Source organism: Anguilla rostrata, chromosome 13 (assembly GCF_018555375.3).
Source record: "Anguilla rostrata isolate EN2019 chromosome 13, ASM1855537v3, whole genome shotgun sequence".
In the NCBI taxonomy this organism is placed as follows: Eukaryota; Metazoa; Chordata; class Actinopteri; order Anguilliformes; family Anguillidae; genus Anguilla; species Anguilla rostrata.
In genome coordinates, this window is record NC_057945.1 from 25,446,139 (window position 1) to 25,465,721 (window position 19,583).

General features: G+C 39.4%; 1 protein-coding gene across 2 annotated transcripts in view; it reads left to right on the forward strand.

Annotated features, from left to right (window-relative positions):
- grm2a (glutamate receptor, metabotropic 2a) overlaps nt 1-19,583 on the forward strand; it is a 45,577-nt gene that overhangs the window by 10,706 nt on the left and 15,288 nt on the right. For both annotated transcript variants that reach the window (XM_064305696.1, XM_064305695.1), the window contains exon 2: nt 4,425-5,076. In XM_064305696.1, the coding sequence (XP_064161766.1) occupies nt 4,567-5,076 (510 nt within the window). In that variant the 5' untranslated portion in view covers nt 4,425-4,566. The remainder of the gene's footprint in view (nt 1-4,424; nt 5,077-19,583) is intronic.

Sequence of the window (19,583 nt, forward strand, 5' to 3'; positions counted from 1 at the left end):
CCCTAATTAGTACCTGTATCTCCCGGCTTGTCCTAAATGCCTGTTTCTTTCTTTGCCCTTGCTTCTTCACTTTGTCTGCTTCAGCAAAGCGTGCAGTGCCGTGAGGACCTCTGGCACGTTTGCTCCAGCCAGTGATTCATTAAATTTTTTATGATATAGCATAGAAATAAGATCTTAAAAAATTCTGCAGGATATCTTGTCTGGTTGTATTCTTTTGTATTCATGTCAGCGGCATGAATCCCCCAAGTAAAAGTGATGTCACATAGTGTAATATGAATTTTAAATGGCAAAGAACTCTCTTTAAAATGCTGTAGATGAATACCCAATAAGCTGGATTCCATGTGTATCCAGGGCCATATTAATGAAATATTGCTACTGCCACCAATTTTACACATACCATGTGGTCATTTATATACTTCATAATTCATTGCAAACTACTTCATTTTCAGTAGCACTGTTTTCAGTAGCATCAGTTTACTCTTCCAAAATTATCAAGGGACAATTCTGCCTTATTGGAGGTCTATATATATATATATATATATATATATATATATATATATATATATGTGCAGTGCTTAACTATTTGGACATTAACAAAATTTCTATTGATTTGTCTGTGTACTCCAGCACATTGGATTTCAAATGAAACAATGAATATGAGGGTAAAGTACGGACCGTCAGATTAAATTTGAGGGTATTTAAATCCATATCGCTCATAGGTTGTGAGTTCAAAACCCAGACTGGACCCTGCAGCAAAGTGTTTCACAATTGAATAATTTGTTAGCCTTATATAAGCTGTCTAAGATAAATGGTATCTCATGCTTGGATAATTAAAAAGGCAAACTGAATGCCACTATTCACCACTGAAAGCTTCAACATCATTGATATAATGATGGCTGCAACATTTAATACAACCACTTAATTTGGTATGACAAATAAGTATTTAATAAGAACGTTTGGGGAATAATAATAACAGGGGTTAAAGACCACTTTGGCAATGTTCATGACTGAATTGAATCGCCATGATCGGATAAAAGCATCAGTAAGAAACGACAAAGCATGAATTAATGAAATGATGGCTTTTATATCAACATGGCCGTTGAACCATCATGATCCAATTTGAATCCTTCACCATATAAAAGGCAAGCTGGGGAGATTCAGACTGTATTGTAATTGTATTGACAGGCATGTAAAATTCTATTCTTGATCAGATTTCAGGTTCAGGTTCCAAGAGGGTGGGGAGGGTACTACACCCTTGAACAAAGCAGAAATTTGAACAGTGTTTCACCAGATAAGGGTATAGGGCAGTCAGATATGTAATGTACTATCCAATGTCAAAGGCTACGAGTTCACGGACCTGACAAGAAGAACCCCGGCCTTATATAGACATATAGGCATTGGATAGTACTTTACATATGACTACATTTCAGTAGCCTGGTAGGACCATTTTGAATGGACAATATTGACCTGCTTGTCCTCTCCCATCCTTTTCTCAATGGCAAGTTACTATGGCAACAAAGGTTAGCTAAAGAAACCTTAATGAGCACTGGACTGTGGTTCAGTGAGATGAGCACATTGAGCTTTGAGAGAAAACATTTTGATATCTTGCAGGATATCTTGCATTTTGTTGTCTTGCAGGTTGTTTTACCCTGCAAGACAATACTGCAAAGAAGTGATTAGTGGACTGGAGATGGGTGGCAGGCAGTTGTTTCAGTCTTTGTTTCAGAGTTTTCAATATGAATTGCTTTTGGGAACATCCATTTGGATAAGGCATTGTGTTTAAAAAGAGATTGTAGAAAATGATGGTGAGTAAGTACTTCTGTAGAGCAAGTAATTATTTTGATCATTTGATTTCAGACATCTGGAGTGGCTTTTGGCAAAATATTGTAATTCTGGAAGACAATCAATGTCACACAATTCTTGTAATTTTCTTTGATTTTCCTCTCAGCATATGAAATGTGCATAGAAAAAAAAACTGCTTGATAGTAAATTGGCATATACTTGCTTTCCTTTTACTGAAGGGAAAGGGAAAAAAAACAAATACTTAATATTTGAGCAGTGTGCTTCCATAATGATGTAACTGTTTTCACTAGCAAAAAGTCATAGGTTCAAATCTTTGATGTGTGGGACAATGAATATATTGTTCCACGAGCTAAATTAATGAGAGATGCTAGGAAAGAAATGTGTGCAATGTTTTTGTTTTTAGTGGTTGTATTTAATTACCCGAAAGCCCCAGCTATGTTTTCAATACTGCTTAACATCTCCATTTCAACTCAGCACAGATATAATCTTGCTGTCTGCTGTGGATGCTTGACGTATGTTGTTCCCCGATCAGGTTTTGCTTAGTGCATCAAAGGTGGATAACAAGCTTAAGTGTCTTGCTAGTTCTCGAGTTTTGTCACATATTTAGTGAAGCCAGTTCAGACGGTCCTGTTTTTGTGTTTCTTTTTTAATCATTGTTAAGCCTTGCACAAGATATTTGGGTATTTGGGCAATGGCAATAAAATGGTTGGAACTCACCACAACCACCAACAATGTCTAGCACTCACCTGGGTGAAACACCTCAGCCATTTGCAGCAGATATCATCAGACATTCACTACACATCTGGTGAGGAAAAAAAAAAAAAAAAAAATGACGAGCCAGTTATGAGATGCTTAGAATAGAGAGACTGGAATTTTGCCATGATTATTTGTATGGGCAACTCAGCAGGTTAAAAATTAATTGGGGAAAAATATTTACGCAAATCATTTATATTTCCAAGGTCCTGCTGATGCAATTAATTATGACTCCTGCTGTCTTGAATGAACTGACCTCACTAACAAGAGTGAGAGAGTGTGGTGATATTTGCTCAATATCTGTATGGGTATATTGCATCAATGTACTGTGCTACATCTAATTAACCACAGGGGGAACTGAGAGGCATGGGATGGGGTGGTGGGGAGGGCAGCCATGCGTTGGCTGTTTGATGGATTGATCTCAGGACTGGCGTTTGTGTTCTCTGCTGTGCCTTTATTTTTGCTTTTAACATGATGCTTTTCGAAGGTGTCTCGATAGCGACCGTAGGGAATATCACACAAATAAGAGATAAATGATCTTCTTTTCTCTGCTGCTGTCCTGGAGTCTGAAGGACTCTGCATTTCTACAGAAAGGCAGAAAGTAGTTGATTTGTATTATAGGTGAGATTGATTTTGATTTTGACAGGAGAACATGTTCCATAATGAATATCTGTACTATATTTGGAAGAAAATAAATTACAAGCTCTAGTTTGGTTATTTTCCTCTAAGTGTTTCCAATGTACAACGAATGCCTCATATCCAGTTTATATTTAGCTAGGCAGCAAACAATACAGTTCAACCAAACAAATTTGGCACAAATGCAATTTATTATTCTAATTTAGTGGAATTAAAAAAAATAATAGTGGCAACGTAGTTGTGGGATTCCAAAAGCAGGATGAGGAGAGGTAGGCAAGGGGGAGGGGATTTGAAACTGAGAATTCTGTGTTTGCAGGACCCAGTGCAATTTTTCAGCTAGACTGCTGGAGGAAAATCTGCGTCTTTATAGTGTGACTTGCAGCAAGTATTTAGGAAACTCGCTCTCCTGTATGTAGGTGTGTACCTTTACAAGCCCATATGCATGTGTGTGTGTGTGTGTGTGTGTGTGTACAGCAACCACAGACTTTAACTGTAAACAATATCATGAGCTACAGAGATTGCCCAAGAGAGAGCTTCACAAATGAGTGCCTGATTCAGAGAGAGCACCAAACCCTAAATACATATTGGAGGGACATCCAGGAAATGAGAAGTGAGAGTGAGAACAGAGTATCCATGCATGAGGATTTATTCATGCATGAATCTAAGCATATGCATTCCTCCACTAAAATAATTAATATTAACCTTGCTCCTTGGTTGAGTAAATTGATCCTAATCCTAATCTCTAGAATATAGCTTTAATGTCCGAAATTTCATTGTGATGCTGTTGAATGATTAACAGTTTGTCCTCATATTGACTGATGAATCACATTTTGCTCTGTGTTTTGTGTGAGTTTTTCCAATAAATATAATTTATCTTTGCTGATTGTGTTGCTTAAATAGTGCAATGAACTTGGCCCTACTGAACAAAAACCAACACAATAATAGAGCTGCTGGGTGGCTCATTCTGAGAACATGCTCCTGCTTAGACAGGGCGACCAGTCTTAACCCAAATCCAATGATTGTGAGAAAGATGGTTTTCTTTTTTTAGTGGGACCGAATATAACTTGAAATTATTACTATTTCTTGCTCCACTTGGTGGGGTATATTAGAATTGGAATGGAGATGCAATCTGGTGGTATTCATCTTCATCATATAGACAGCATGGCTGTCTATAAGAATACCTCCATGTTTTGAAAGTCTGGTAACTACAGTTCCTTCTGTTCTGTCCTCAGGGATCGAGATCAAATACAAAAAAAAGATGTCCCTGACACCAGCGAGAGACCTCGCAATGACAGAAATAGTAGGCCTCTAAAACCTGGCAGTGCTGCACCTTGAACATCCCGAGAAAGAAGCGCCACCAACTTGCCCATCCACATGGCCGCTGTGAGGTTTGGCTTCCAAGCAGAGGAGGCTCCCTGCCGGAACCTACACTTATTCCTGCTGCTGCTCGCCCTCACGCTCGTCCCCGAGGCCTTGCCCACCACCAGCTACAACACGGCCCCCAAGCGTGAGATCACGGTGGAGGGGGACGTGGTGATAGGGGGTCTCTTCCCCGTGCACCACAAGGGCGAGGGCATGGAGGACTGCGGCGCCATCAACGAGCAGCGCGGGATCCAGAGGCTGGAAGCCATGCTGCTGGCGCTTGACAAGATCAACCAGGACAGCCACATCCTTCCAGGCCTGAAGTTGGGTGCTCACATCCTGGACACCTGCTCAAAGGACACCTACGCCCTGGAACAGTCCCTGGAGTTCGTCCGCGCATCCCTGACCAAAGTGGACGAGACTGAGTACATCTGCCCTGACGGATCATACGCCATGCATGACGACTTACCGCTGGCCATCTCGGGCGTCATTGGTGGGTCCTACAGCGATGTCTCCATCCAGGTACTGACAGCGCTTCTGTATGGCTTTATCCTATTGAGTTTTCATGAATGAAGTGTTGGATGCGTGATGATGGACATCTCCCTTACACTGTAAATTTGAGATGTATAACATAACCATGGCACTTTGCCTTGTACAGACTGCTTTGTTGTAATTTGCTGAACAGAACTGATCCTGTGCAAGGTGAATCATGTATGCGAATGATGCGCTCATGGAAAATTTATATGCAGATTATTCATGCATTTAGTGATTTGGAAAGGTTTGTCAAACTGCAGTAGGTGAGGCGTGATTTTGATTAACTACTCCAACTGATAATGTGATGCAAGACATTCAGCTATGGCTTTCAAATGATACTTTGAGTATTTCGCAGTTTTTCTCATATATACAGAGGGCTCCATAATGTTTGGGACAAAGACATACTTTTTCTTGATTGGGCTCTGAAACAATTCACATGTATAAAATACTGTGCATTTTAATCACAAGTTGGTCTCACAATGTAGACATTACAGCACTTTTTATACATGGCCCCCATTTCAGGGCACCATAACGTTTGGGACATATTAATGTTATATAAATGAATGTAGTTCTATTTAGTACTTTGTTGTCTATCCTTTGCATGCAATGATTGCTTGAAGTCTGGGACCCATAGACATCACCAGGTACTGAGCATATTCTCTCATGGTACTCAGTCAGCTCCAGCTGCTGCTTGTTTCAAGGGCAAGTTGCCTTAAGTTTTCTCGTCAACATATGAAATGCATGTTCAAATAGATTCGTTTTTTGGCTTTGAAAAACTTTGTTGCTTTAGCAGTATGGGATCATTGTCTTGCTGTAGGATGAAGCGCAGTCCAATAGGTTTTAGAGGCATTTGCTTGACCTTCAGTAGTGAAGATGCTTCTGTGCAATTCAGAATTTATTCTATATGTTGTGTTATTGGTATTGAATGTGCTATTGTTTTTGAATGTGCTATCATGTCATTGGTTTTGAATTGCTCTTGCTAAAGGTCTTAGTAAATCACAAATGTAATGTGAAGTATCATTGTTTTGAATCTGGTCTGTGTATAACAGAGTACTGTTGTACAGAACACAACTGGATGGAAGTGACTTCTGGAGAGACATGAGGTTGTGATCCAGGGAAATGTCTGGGAAACAACACTTTGGTTGAGTGAGGGGATGGAGAGAACTAGTTCAGGGTAGAATCTTTCAGGGGTGTTCAATAAAATAGATCCATTCCATGCTAGTAAAACCATTCCGGGAGATTTACATCACATATCCATTTACATGTTTTCTATCGACTGCCCATTCAGAGGTTTTCTTTTTTTCTTGGCTCCCCTGTCAGTTTCCACCAGCAGTAGATCAGAAACTGATATCGCAGCTGCCGGGAGAAAACAAGAAGACAGAAAGACTGGGCGACAGCCTGATAGTTTTCCACAGCGCACAGGTTTTTCACAGTATTCCATTGAAATGCTTGCTAATTGGTCCCACATTGACCATTATGTAGCAGTTTCCTCATCAAGCCTCAATTCGTCATTAATCCCCACACATTCTAAGCATGAGCACCCCCCGTGCGGTGGACACAGGGCCCAAGGAGAGACATGTGAAGAGATTTTAGTTAGAAATGAACTATTTTGAACTGCTGCTCATCCATCCTCATTGAGAAATCAGAAACAGCTTTTTCCAATGTGTGATGTTTGACGGCTTGCTGCATTACAGTTATTTTACAGGGCTAGAACAAAAGATTGAAATTTTGAAGGTGCTCTAATTTTTAAAAAAATTTAAAAGAAAGTCTGAGTGATGTAACTGCTAAGGTTATGGCAGTGACAACAGGATGATCCTCATGATGGGTGTTGGATGCGTTGTCTATTGAATTTACCATGTCACTGGCTCATTGGAAGCACTAATAAAATGTTGTTCTCTATTGTGAAACAATGATTTGTTTGAATAATTGAGTCTTGTGTATCACAAAGGGGCTCCAGTCATTCTGTCATTCACAAACTCTCACTCTACGATCACTGTTTTGCTATTTTTATTCAGTGTGTAACTTAACTCCTAACATCGGGGAGTAATATAGCATTTGGAGGAAACAAAAATGATGAAAGCTCAGTGGGTTTGATTCACAAAAGGAAGATATATAGGCTTTCATTAGAAGAGAGGTGGAAATGGTGCTGTGTGGCATCATAAATAACCACACAGGGCGCCATGGAACTTCTGTCTTACAGAGGCACAGTTTCCCAACTTTTACATTTTGATTAATGTATGGCCTCTTCGTGAAAAGAATACTTGCATATATGTCTGCTTGCCCTGCCTCGCAAAACACTTTCTCTTTCTCACACTGGCATAGCCACCTCTACTTCTTCCCCCATCCTCTGTGTGAGCAGGAGAGTGTGGGGCCCTGGCTGGCGGGGTGGGAGTGGGGGGTTAGTGAGAGAACCGCAGTGGCCTTCTCCCTACCCTCCTGCCAATTTCCACGTCCACAGATTCTCTGAGGCTGGACTGAGCATGAATGGCAGTAACAGCAGGTCATAGGTTGGGTACAGACAGACTGGGAACAGATGCAGCTTCTATTCATTTGAATTGTAATTGTCTTGTGGGGTTTGTGCACAATGGCTGCTCTTTTCATAACACTTGTACTCCAATGTGCTTGGGAATTCACAAGGGCACTTCAATAAATTGCACAATTTGTTCCTCTGCTTCCTCTGCCATTTTGTATTGACAAACTGAAGGGCAGGTAAGTGGTGAGGACAGCACCCGTGACCTGGTTTATCATGGAATTATTTTGCTTAGAGGCACGTGAGCAGAAACGGCACAGGCACAATATTTGAAACCAGTGGAAATACAGGCCATAAACACGTTATAAACACGGCAGTCTCAGGTCTTGCTGCCTTATGTTCAGTAAAGGGGAGCCGTGGTCCCATTTTTTGATAGCATAATCCAGTTGAGTCTGGCCAGGAGCGCTGTCAGAGTTAAAAGACTGTGTGAAAGGTTGATAGCTCATGCCCCCTTCCGCGTTAGCTTTGAGAGGCTGTGTCAGGTGATGTGAACCTCCAGACAAACAGGTCACTGCAGAGCAAGCAAAGGTCCACAAGACAAATGGAACAAGTGTTGATGATATTCATTGCCATGGATACAAATGGAATACTAAAAGCAATTAACTTGGTGCCTCCTAGGGGCTCTACTTAACAGCTTCTACAGCTTTGACAGAACAATACTGTGGCAAAAAAAAGCTTACGGTCAGATTTGGCAAAAAAAACAAGCCAGTGGTATGCAGTTACGCTCAACACCGGCCAACTACTGTTAGAAAGTGAAGGCTAATGATACCACCGCTGGGCTCTTGAGGCAGTGCACTAGCTTTCCCATCTGTGGGGTGCCACCAGAGTATCACAGGACTTGGCAGGTTCAACACTGTGTTTATGAAGAGGCCTCAGTGCCAGGCAAAGATGACTGAGAGACTGCAGAAATCTGGTACTTCCAATGAGGACGCTACTTGATTAGGCATGGCAGAATTTTGCCTAATGATGAATTCATAACAAATGGACTGGTCCCTTAAAGAGGGCTTAAATAGAACCTAGTGACTTTTCTGGGAAAAGAAGATCACTTGTTCCACATTAGAGTTGTTTGAACTGGTTTGAGGTTTTTTTCCAGCTGTATTTGAAAATGAACATTAAGTAATTTGGTGGAACTGCATAGAAAACACAAAGAGAGTCCTCCTTTATACTGCTGCTGAATACAATAGTGAAATGGAATATTCTACATTGTCAACCCATTTAAGTAAAGAAATATTAAGTAGTATTGCTTGTTGCACTCCTGATGCGCTTTACAGTCTGTATCAAATCTTGACTGTGTCTGTGGAAATTGTATCTGGCAGTCAAGTGGAGAGATACGTAATTGACAGCATCACTGCCAAAAGAGTAGTTTTCAGGGTTTAATGTTTTTGGAAATGGTGGTTTTGTTGCTTCTTGCAATTCACTTATATTTATTTCACTGATGCTTTGCTTTGTTTTTTTCAGTAAACTCTTCTCTCATTTCATGCATGCCATGTCTCAATGAAGGTCCACTTGAACTACCATAAAGTTTTTTTTTTCTTCCAGACAATATAAAATAAAAGTAACAAGAAAATGCCTCATCAATTTTGGTCAGCAGATTGATAGAAATGCCTACCTTCTTTGACAGTCAGTGAACAAAAAAAATCAACACGATAATTACTTTTTAACCCAGCACTCATTGCTACTGTAGCTATACTTCTCACCATATACCCTCTCAGTTCTTAATATCTCTCTCAGAATTGTGTGATCTTATTAGTTCTGAATTGAAATATTCAGAATTCCCATGGTGAAACAATGCTTGCATTAACAGGAAGAAGAAAAAAAACTATAATATAATGGAATCTTTTACAAAGGGAAAAAAAATCTTTGTACTGTAGGTTTGCTGGCAATATTTTTCACAGCTTCAAGTAAACAATGACTCAACTCATCATCTGAGGAGGAATTCACTTATGACGAAACTAAAGTTTCCATGGAGACAGTGATAAATGTGTGTGCAGGAACACTAGAATAATATCAACAAAAGACTGTTCTATATTTACAGGGGGATCATTACTAATGGGTGTCACTGGGCTGTGGAGACTCGCTTAGTGTTTTTACATCAAGCATCAAGCTTGATGGTAATTGGTGGTGTGCTGTATTCTGCAATTACAGTCAACATTATCTAGCCACAGGAATAACTTGTAATTAGTTTCTGCCAGGAGCTTAGACATATGTTCTGTGAACCATTCACCATTATATATATATATATATATATATATATTTAGACAGGTGACAAAATAAATGAGTGGAGAAACACAACAAATGCAGATGCTTCCATACAGGTGTACCACATGATATAATTAAGCAATTGACATCCTGTCATGCTCTGTGGCATGTATAAAAATGCAGATTTTTATGTCATGCATCCAACAAAAATGCTTCTGCAAAGGATGTACTTGTTTTTCCTTGCTCAAGCATCCTTTGGGAGCCTCCTAGCTCCTCATTCTTAGCTCCATCAAGGAGCATTTAATGGGTTGGAAATATGCATACAAACATACTGCCAAAGCAACAAAGGAGATTTTCAAAGCCAAAAACTGGAAAATTCTTGACTGGCCAAGTCATTCACCCAATCTGAATCCAATTGAACATGAATTTCATATGCTGAAGAGAAAACTTAAGGTTACCAGCCCCCAAAGCCTGGCAGGGCATCACCAAAGAAGATGCTCAGCACCTGATGATGTCTATGGGTCACAGACTTCAAGCAGTCATTGCATGCAAAGGATATGGTACAAAGTACTAAATATGTCTACTTTTATTTACATAACGTATTATGCCCAAAATATGATGGTGCATTATTGACATTATTGACATATACACACACAAAAGTATAACAAACAGGCAGTAGTTTTGAAGAAATATAGTGTTCTTTTGCAATACACCTAAATCACTTCATGGTTTCCCTTCATAACACAGCTAAATCAGCTTGCAACTTTGAGCCCCTGCAACCACAAAAGCGATCTTTCAACACAGATGGTGACAGTGTTGTTTTGGACACTGTCTCTACATTTCCATCACAGAGAAGGATAACACAAATCTCCTTTGTAATGCAAATCATTGGCCATTTCTGGAAAAAGTCCAAGGTGATTTATGAAACAAGCAAACAGAAAATCTGTGAGGAAGGAACTGAACTTACTTGTTATAGGCTGAAATTTGGAAGGCATTTACCACACATGGTGCAGGTTTACCATTTACCAGAGTCAAACATTTTTGTAATTTCCTCACAGTGCTGTGTCCTATCAAATGGTTTATAGGGTCAATGAGCTGCAAAGAGTGTATAGCTGTTATTTGGCAGCTAAGATGTAAAATGTAGATTTAGCTTTCCTACCACTCTACCTCCTAAAAAAAAAAAAAAACATTAAATAAACAAATGTACTTAGTACCAAAGAACATCTGCTAACAATTTTAACTGCCTGTCCAACATATTCACCCATATGTTCCACTTGCATCTGATTGGATAATGAGTATCTAAGATAACTTTCTTAGATACACATTTGCAGGTTTCTTTGAAGGATTTTGTTTGCTTTTTATTATTAATTTGTTTGGCCATCCTAGACCACCCATAACTTCTGGTGCGTGTGGAAGTCCAGACTCTTCAGAATCTCATGCACTCTCACACTTGAAGAAAATGTACTGAAATAAGGCAAAACCTGCATAATGTATGGGCAGAAGTATAGAACATAATCTTAAAATTGTTAATAATTAATAAGTGATGAGATTATTCATTTTATCATAGAACACACCTTTATACAGAGTGACTTGATGGTTCATTCAGTTTTACAGAGTTTGTATTTATTTACTCTCATCTTTCATCTGAGAGTTCTTTGTGTACAGAATAGCACTATGATTGGCCCAAATCAGAGTGTCACTGATAACAAATAACTGCTTCTATTTTGAAGTTCATGACTTCACTATAGCAGGTCCAACAAGACCAGGGATACTGAAATCTGGCCCCCAAGGTCAGTAATGCCATATAGTTCTCTCTTCTCCCTGATAGTCTATAGCCCAATGAGTATTTCTGATTTAGACCTTATGCTCAAAGTTTTGTCTTTAGTTTGAAATTCAAAAGAATTTGTGTCTTAGCAGGGGGAGACTCTCTGAATGGAAGTGGAAGTGCTAGGGATTAAACACCTGCATCTAAAAAACTAGGTTTCTATGGAAGGATGCTTTACTGAATTTGATAATGTAGATTAGCCATGCTATCCTTACATAAAAATCTGTTTACAGTGCCGGCAATGCACTTTGTTTTTATGGTCACATTTACCTCTGCATCTAACCTATAACCAAAATGACCATATCAATTTTTTATGATAGATGTTGATGCTTGTCTGCTTCCTTTTAACAGCAACTGCATTATGTATTGCACATTTTACAATATCACATTTAAAAAGACCAATAAAAAGACAATGGAGTCAAAGGTTTGTGCAGCATACATTCTTAGGGCTTGATATTTTCCAAAAAACATCATGGACTAAATAAAGACTTAGAAAAGCAAGTTGTATCATGTGGAAGGGTAGTGATTGTTAGCTATACATATACAGTCTGAGGATGTGGAACATGCCCACATAAAACTGGGCTTTCCACACTGGGAGAAAAGTTAAAACAATAGGGGATATAAACGTGTAGAGAGAAGTAGAGCCAGAAGTAAAGTGTCTGTGTGCCTGTACGTGCAGTTCCTGAATCTGACCCCTGTCCTTTTCTTGGGACAATGTGTTTTTACTTCAGGAGCTCACTGGGGGGAGTCTTCTGGGAGAGACAGATGGGGTTCTCTTGTAAAAGAAATCATGACATGTCCCCATGAGAGAAAGAGAGAGAGGGGGAACAGAACCAGAGGAAAAATTTGCAATATGAGGTGGAAAAAACAACATCTGAGATACAAACATCCATAAACACCTATAATTCCTTGCTAATAATTCACACAGCATGTTGATTATTCACCATCAGTCAGTATTCTTAACCAGAATACTATGCTGGTTGTCACTGATCTGTGGGTATTTATGACTGAATAAAACACATTTATGGCATTTGCTGAACATTTTGTTTTCTACGGTCATTAATAAATTTCACATTGTTGCCACGCTGCAGTACAAAAGAGATGTATAATCATTTCACACAGGAATTGAAAACCCTTCTACTGTAAATATAATGAACTTTCTTCTATAAAATATAATGATACCAATACTAATAATACGATAACAATGATAAAAACTGTATTTCTTTGAATAAAAATTGCTCTGATAGAAGTTAAAAGATGAAACAGTAGAAGACACATCCTCCCTGGTCTCTGTATAAATGAATAAGAAATGAGAAACCATGACAAGTTAGGAGCAGCAGGCATGGGATTGTCAGCAGGCCCGGGACAGCAAGCCGTGATAGGATTGCACATTCAGGATTGTGCTCCTGCCAGTCAGAGAAAGCCTTTCTGAACATAATCTGCTCGATTACAGAGACTTTACATGCGCAAATCCTCGCCTGTCTGCTCTGTCATTTCCTAATTAAATACAGAGCTAATTCATAGGCCCCTATATGAGACTCCAGCACGTCTTTAAGAATATTACTGAGATGTTTAATGCTTTTAATTCAATCAAGGGCTGCAAAACATTATTCTGCACTACATATAAATGAGCGACTAGTTGATTTACAGTTCCAAATGAATGGATTTGGACATGAGAAGTATGTAATTATGCATTGACATGAATTCATATGTTTAGATTTATGCACATGAATTCAAATATGAGTGAACATACCTGAACATTTTTGTTAATGGGGTCAGAAAAGATGTAAAACAAAATGGGTCTCATTCACAGAACTTATTCGATTCTTCTTACTTATGTTCTTAATGAAAACTTTCTATGAACAAACCTCTGCAGGATTCATAAAACATACACAAACCTTCTTGTGCGTATCCCAGGTGTACCAGATGATGAATGCCATTTGTTCATAAATTGGATGCATGTGCCTGTTCATGTTGATTTGCATAAGGAAACATCCAATAGAAGGCATGCTGACGTCAGGGTTGTGTGCAAACATCGGCCATTCATTGCTGTCCGCAAATGTGTCTGCAGGGTCCCTCAAGACAGTTCTCTGTCTTATACATCTGTGAGTGGAAAAAGTATGTGAACCTTTGCTTTCAGTATCTGGTGTGACCCCCTTGTGCAGCAATAACTGCAACTAAACGTTTCCGGTAACTGTTAATCAGTCCTGCACATCGGCTTGGAGGGATTTTAGCCAATTCCTCCGTACAAAACAGCTTCAACTCTGTTATGTTGGTGGGTTTCCTCACATGAACATCTTGATCCAGGTCCTTCCACAACGTTTCTATCGGATTAAGGTCAGGACTTTGACATGGCCATTCCAAAACATTAACTTTATTCTTCTTTAACCATTCTTTGGTAGAACGACTTGTGTGCTTAGGGTCGATGTCTTGCTGCATGACCCACGTTCTCTTGAGATTCAGTTCACAGACAGATGTCCTGACAATTTCCTTTAGAATTTGCTGGTATAATTCAGAATTCACTGTTCCATCAATGATGGCAAGCTGTCCTGGCCCAGATGCAGCAAAACAGGCCCAAACCATGATACTACTATCACCATGTTTCACAGATGGGATAAGGTTCTTATGCTGGAATGCAGTCTTTTCTTTTCTCCAAACATAACGCTTCTCATTTAAACCAAAACGTTCTATTTTGGTCTCATCCGTCCACAAAACATTTTTCCAATGGCCTTCTGGCTTATCCACATGATCTTTAGCAAACTGCAGACAGGCAGAAATGTTCTTTTTGGAGAGCAGTGGCTTTCTCCTTGCAACCCTGCCATGCACACCATTGTTGTTCAGTGTTCTCCTGATGGTGGACTCATGAACATTAACATTAGCCAATGTGAGAGAGGCCTTTAGTTGCTTAGAAGTTACCCTGGGTTCCTCTGTGACCTTGCGGACTATTACACGCCTTGCTCATGAAGTGATCTTTGTTGGTCGACCACTCCTGGGGAGGGTAACAATGGTCAATGAATTTCCTCCATTTGTACACAATCTGTCTGACTGTGGATTGGTGGAGTCCAAACTCTTTAGAGATGGTTTTGTAACCTTTTCCAGCCTGATGAGCATCAACAACTCTTTTTCTGAGGTCCTCAGAAATCTCCTTTGTTCGTGACATGATACACTTCCACTTTTTAGAAGATCAGACTTTGATAGATCCCTGTTCTTTAAATAAAACAGGATGCCCACTCATACCTGATTATCATCCCATTGATTGAAAACACCTGACTCTAATTTCACCTTCAAATTATCTGCTAATCCTAAAGGTTCACATACTTTTGCCACTCACAGATATGTAATATTGGATCATTTTCCTCAATAAATAAATGACCAAGTCTAATATTTTTGTCTCATTTGTTTAATTGGGTTCTCTTTATCTACTTGTAGGACTTGTGTGAAAATCTGATGATGTTTTAGATCATATTTATGCAGAAATATAGAAAATTCTAAAGGGTTCACAAACTTTCAAGCACAACTGTATGCAGTTACAGGGTAAAGTGTTACAGAGAGCTGCTATCATGTTTACAAAACAAAAATTTATACAAAGTCAGTTTACTCTGGTTGTTCAGAATTCTTTATAGAGCTTTTACCATGGTTAGTGTTATAAATTACTATTGGCAGTGTGTCATTGTAGTATAAAGAGCTGCTGTCAGGATTGAGTGTCTTTGAGATCTATAAGAGTTAATCGAGACAGAAACCAATCTTTCTTCCTGTAGAATTGCCTGGGAGAAAAATATATAAGGATGGTCTCTATGACGTACCTGTGTTTGATGTCAACCATATGTTTTCTGCTCCTTCAGTTTTCTCCCTACAGAATATTTAAACTGATTCACAGAAGAATCATTCGTCCAGGTTTAAAATGATTTTGACAGTTGGGCATTGCAAACTCGAACATGAAACACGACAAAATATTCCAATGTGGAAGTGGACCACATAATTTAAAAACCTGACTATACTGGACCCTCTGTATCTTCTCCCCATGGATTTTTATTAATTTATTTGTGTGCTGTTTACTGTATAGTATATGGACAGAGATATCAAGAGATGTAAAGGTTCCCCTGTCTAAATATTAGGAGTGAAATAATTACAGATGACATGCCTTTACAGCATCCTGTTTTCATTCAAGTAAGTTGTAGTCAGATTAAAAGGTAACATTGCGGATTATCCCTTTGGTTTTCACCATTAATTACGTTGACTCCAAAATAGTGTTTTCGCTGTAGTTATAAACACACTCAACATACAGTATGTGAAATTGAAGCAACATACTGGTAAAAAAAGTCAATATGTAAAATAAATGATTTTGATGAAATTTGATATTTTAATGTGGCAAACTGTAATGACACAGCAATCAGATCACCTGATCCAGTGTTATTAAACATTAATATTTCTTAGCCTGTGCAATTAGGCATGATTCCTATAAATGAATGCCTCGAACTGGACAGTCAGGAAAGACAGCGTGCTCTTTTAGCTTAGCCTGCTGTGAGAACACAGATAGACTTATACATTTGGGTGGTCTGCTGGTTGTTTTACTTACTGTTTCCATTTTTATTAAAAGCATTAACAATAAAAGTAAGAAAAACAAGGCAAATGTAAAAATGAATATAAAACTAAATAGGGTTTTGAATATTAGAAATGTATCAGACTACTCCTACTATGAACTAGATAATATAGACACCAATATGATACACTAGTAATCATAAGAAAATACACCCCCTATACCATGTCATTGAATGAACGGGTCCTTGGTTTGTTGATGGTACTTGTTTTCATCCAATGCTTGAGGTCCCTGAAAGACTTGAAGTGAGTAAAGGGATAAGAGTTGCACACATTGATGCTATACTGTATGGTTCAGCTAACCAATTTTGTACTTAGGGAAGTGAACTGGTGCAATATTTAATCCAGGGCCAGAAGCCATTGCCTATCATGAAATGGAAGGGATGGTTGTTCTCAGTGTCTCTGTGGATGTGGGTTCACAGAGGGGTCGATGACCCCTATGGGAGTGCTATTGGAGATCTGAAGAATGGGGGGGCTGTGGATGATTCCCTCCAGACTCTGGCCTGCATAAAACCCATCGGACAGCTCAACTCAACCAGCAGGGCCAGAGGGCTCCCTTCAATGTTGCAACATTTACTTCATGTGTGTGTGTGCGTGTGTGCGTGTGTGTGTGTGTGCATGTGTGTGTGTATGTGAGCTTGAATGCATGTGTGTGTGCGTGTGTACGTGTGTGCGTGCGTGTGGAAATGCACGTCAGAATTTGTGTACATATTTGTGTATGTATGTGCATGTATATGTGTTATGTGTGAATGTGCGTGTGTACGTGTGTGCGTGTGTGTGGAAATGCGTGTCAGAATGTGTGTACATATTTGTGTATGCATGTGAATGTACATGCGTTATGTGTGAATGTGCATGAGGGTATTGGGGGGCTAGGATTTTCACATGCAGATGCAGAGAGGAAAAGCATCTTGCAGTAGAGTAGAAAACAAGCAGAATTAGGACAGACTATGCATGTATTCCCCAGAGAGCAGGAGGGAAGTCCTCTACTCCTCTTCCCTCTCCCTTCTATTTAAATCAGGCTGTCCAGTCATATATGAATATGCTGCATGGATCGGGAGATGAAGAGACATTTTTATGGGTTTATACATGTTTTATCTATGTTTACAGCATAGTACATCCAGCAAGATATTTTGCAATAATGAAAAAAAAACAGGCTTATACAGTATATGAATAAATAATAAAATGGTTCTTTATATGCTGATCAGCTCTTAATTGTCAGCATGCATAACATTTCTTTCCACCCTTCTGCCAAAAATGCCGTTCAGCTGCCAGGAGCTATTGCTGGCTGAGACTGTAGGCTGCCGTCAACACACATGTTCAAATGAGCTGTCAGAATAGGTTAAGCAGTGGCCCATTTTTAGATAATGTTCAATGGCTTTCAGCTCATAGTAAAGCTGGTCTCAGGCAAAGAGAAAAAAGAACTCAGGAAACATAGCTTTTCTAATATTAACCAGCTCATTTCCGCATTTGCCACCTTAATGGCTGCTATGGCAACACTCATAAAGGGTAATGTTTCATCCTGTCTCAATGACAAATGGTGATTTCCTCCCCAATATCAAAAAGTTAATTCTTTTTAAAAAAAATCTTGTTTCTGTTTTTCAAACCATGTTTGATCGGGTGTGTTCCTTCAGAGCTTGTGCCAAACCCGCAGGCCAGGGAAGGGTGCCGGACTGAAATATTACTTCTCTAGTGTGACTACAGCAAAACTTAGTATTAGGCTGAATTGACACTTTGACTTGCACAGCATTATAGAACTTTGAGCTGTCTGGAAAACCTGATTACGCTTGGTTCTGGTCAGGGCTCCAGCGTTTGAGGACGGAAGCAATAAACAATCATTTGTTCCGTTCGGATTAACAGAGTGGTCAGCCAAATTTGCACATTATCACAACCATCTCTGTTCCCTTACTGAGGCCAGAAGGCAAATTGCCTTTTAGATCAGATTAATTTTCCGTAGGTTTCCCAATCAGTCTTCAGATCAGGACAGAGCACAGGGAAATAGGCCAATATCGGAGGACAGCGGTGCTCAACGTAATCAACGGTGGGCCTCCTGGGAATGTGGCAGGCCATTACAGGTCACCATCACAGATATCTAAAACGCTGAAAAGGCTCCTCAGTCGCATAAACAACCCAATATCACAACCAAGCATCAGTGATGAAAGTTTTTCCACGGCGGTGAGAAAAGTCAATATGCTGACATTTGTTGTTTTTTTTCTGTGCCCAGAACCCAATTTGGTTGGATTCACTGTGACCACATTCTGTCCTCAAAGCAAAGGGCTGGCTGGCTAGCTAACTCTTCCTGTAGACCTTTCAATCTGATACTTCTCTGATACTGGACAAATATAAGGATTTGAATAATTATTTCTATAATAAATACAATCATCATTAACAGCTTGATTACACGCACATGTGAGCCACAGTAAGGATGGGCTCTTAGTGAACCCTTTGCAAGCCGGATGTGGCTTACGGGCCACCTATTGGGGATGGCTGGTATACACGATGACCTTTTTTCCTTTAGGAGGGTGAAGGCTGAGAGCAGATAATAATGGCAACAGGATGTTGGGGGGCGGAGATGGAGGAGGGCATATGGCCAAGCTCATGCGTAAAGGGCAAGGACAGTATTGTTCCGATAAAACAAAGATGCACATTACAAAAATGCATTAAAGAATTACATTTTTTTTTTTACGGATCTACAAAAAAGGTTTGTGTAAAAATGTCTGTTATGTACTTGTAAACAGATAGACAGTGGTCTGAAATGTTTCGGACTTTTATATGAAAACATAAGCTGGCTGATCTAGTGGCTCTCTGAAGCAGTGGTTCCCTTATTTTGTTGCCACTGAAAGCCATGTTCGGTTACTCACTGTAATCTGCAGTTAGATTTCATTGAGAAAATCGAGAATGTTGGGGAACAAAGAGTCAGGTAAGAACGTTGAAAATTAAATGAAAATGAAAGGAATTAGCACACCATTAATGCTAATGGTGCTGCCATAATATAAAAGTCAAAAAGTTTCACAGCTCCATTGGGGTGTTGGACAAGAATGCATTCAGCCCTGTGTGTAGCCTCTTTTCACTGGTGGTGAGGTGGAGGCTTTGTAATGATTTAGACTGCTTTTTACATAATAAAGAAAAGTTATAAAGACGTTTTTACATAATTGGCATACAAACTAAAGCCCTTAGATGTATGGGCTATCCAGTTAAACAAATTAAAAAGCAATAAAAGCTGTTGGAATCTCATAATGAGAAAATAGGTTCCTCTCTGATTCATATAATTATAGCGTGCCATTTTAGGAGCCTTTGCTCTTGAAAATTGATGTGTGCTAACTGGAAAAAAAATAATATAGGAGAACA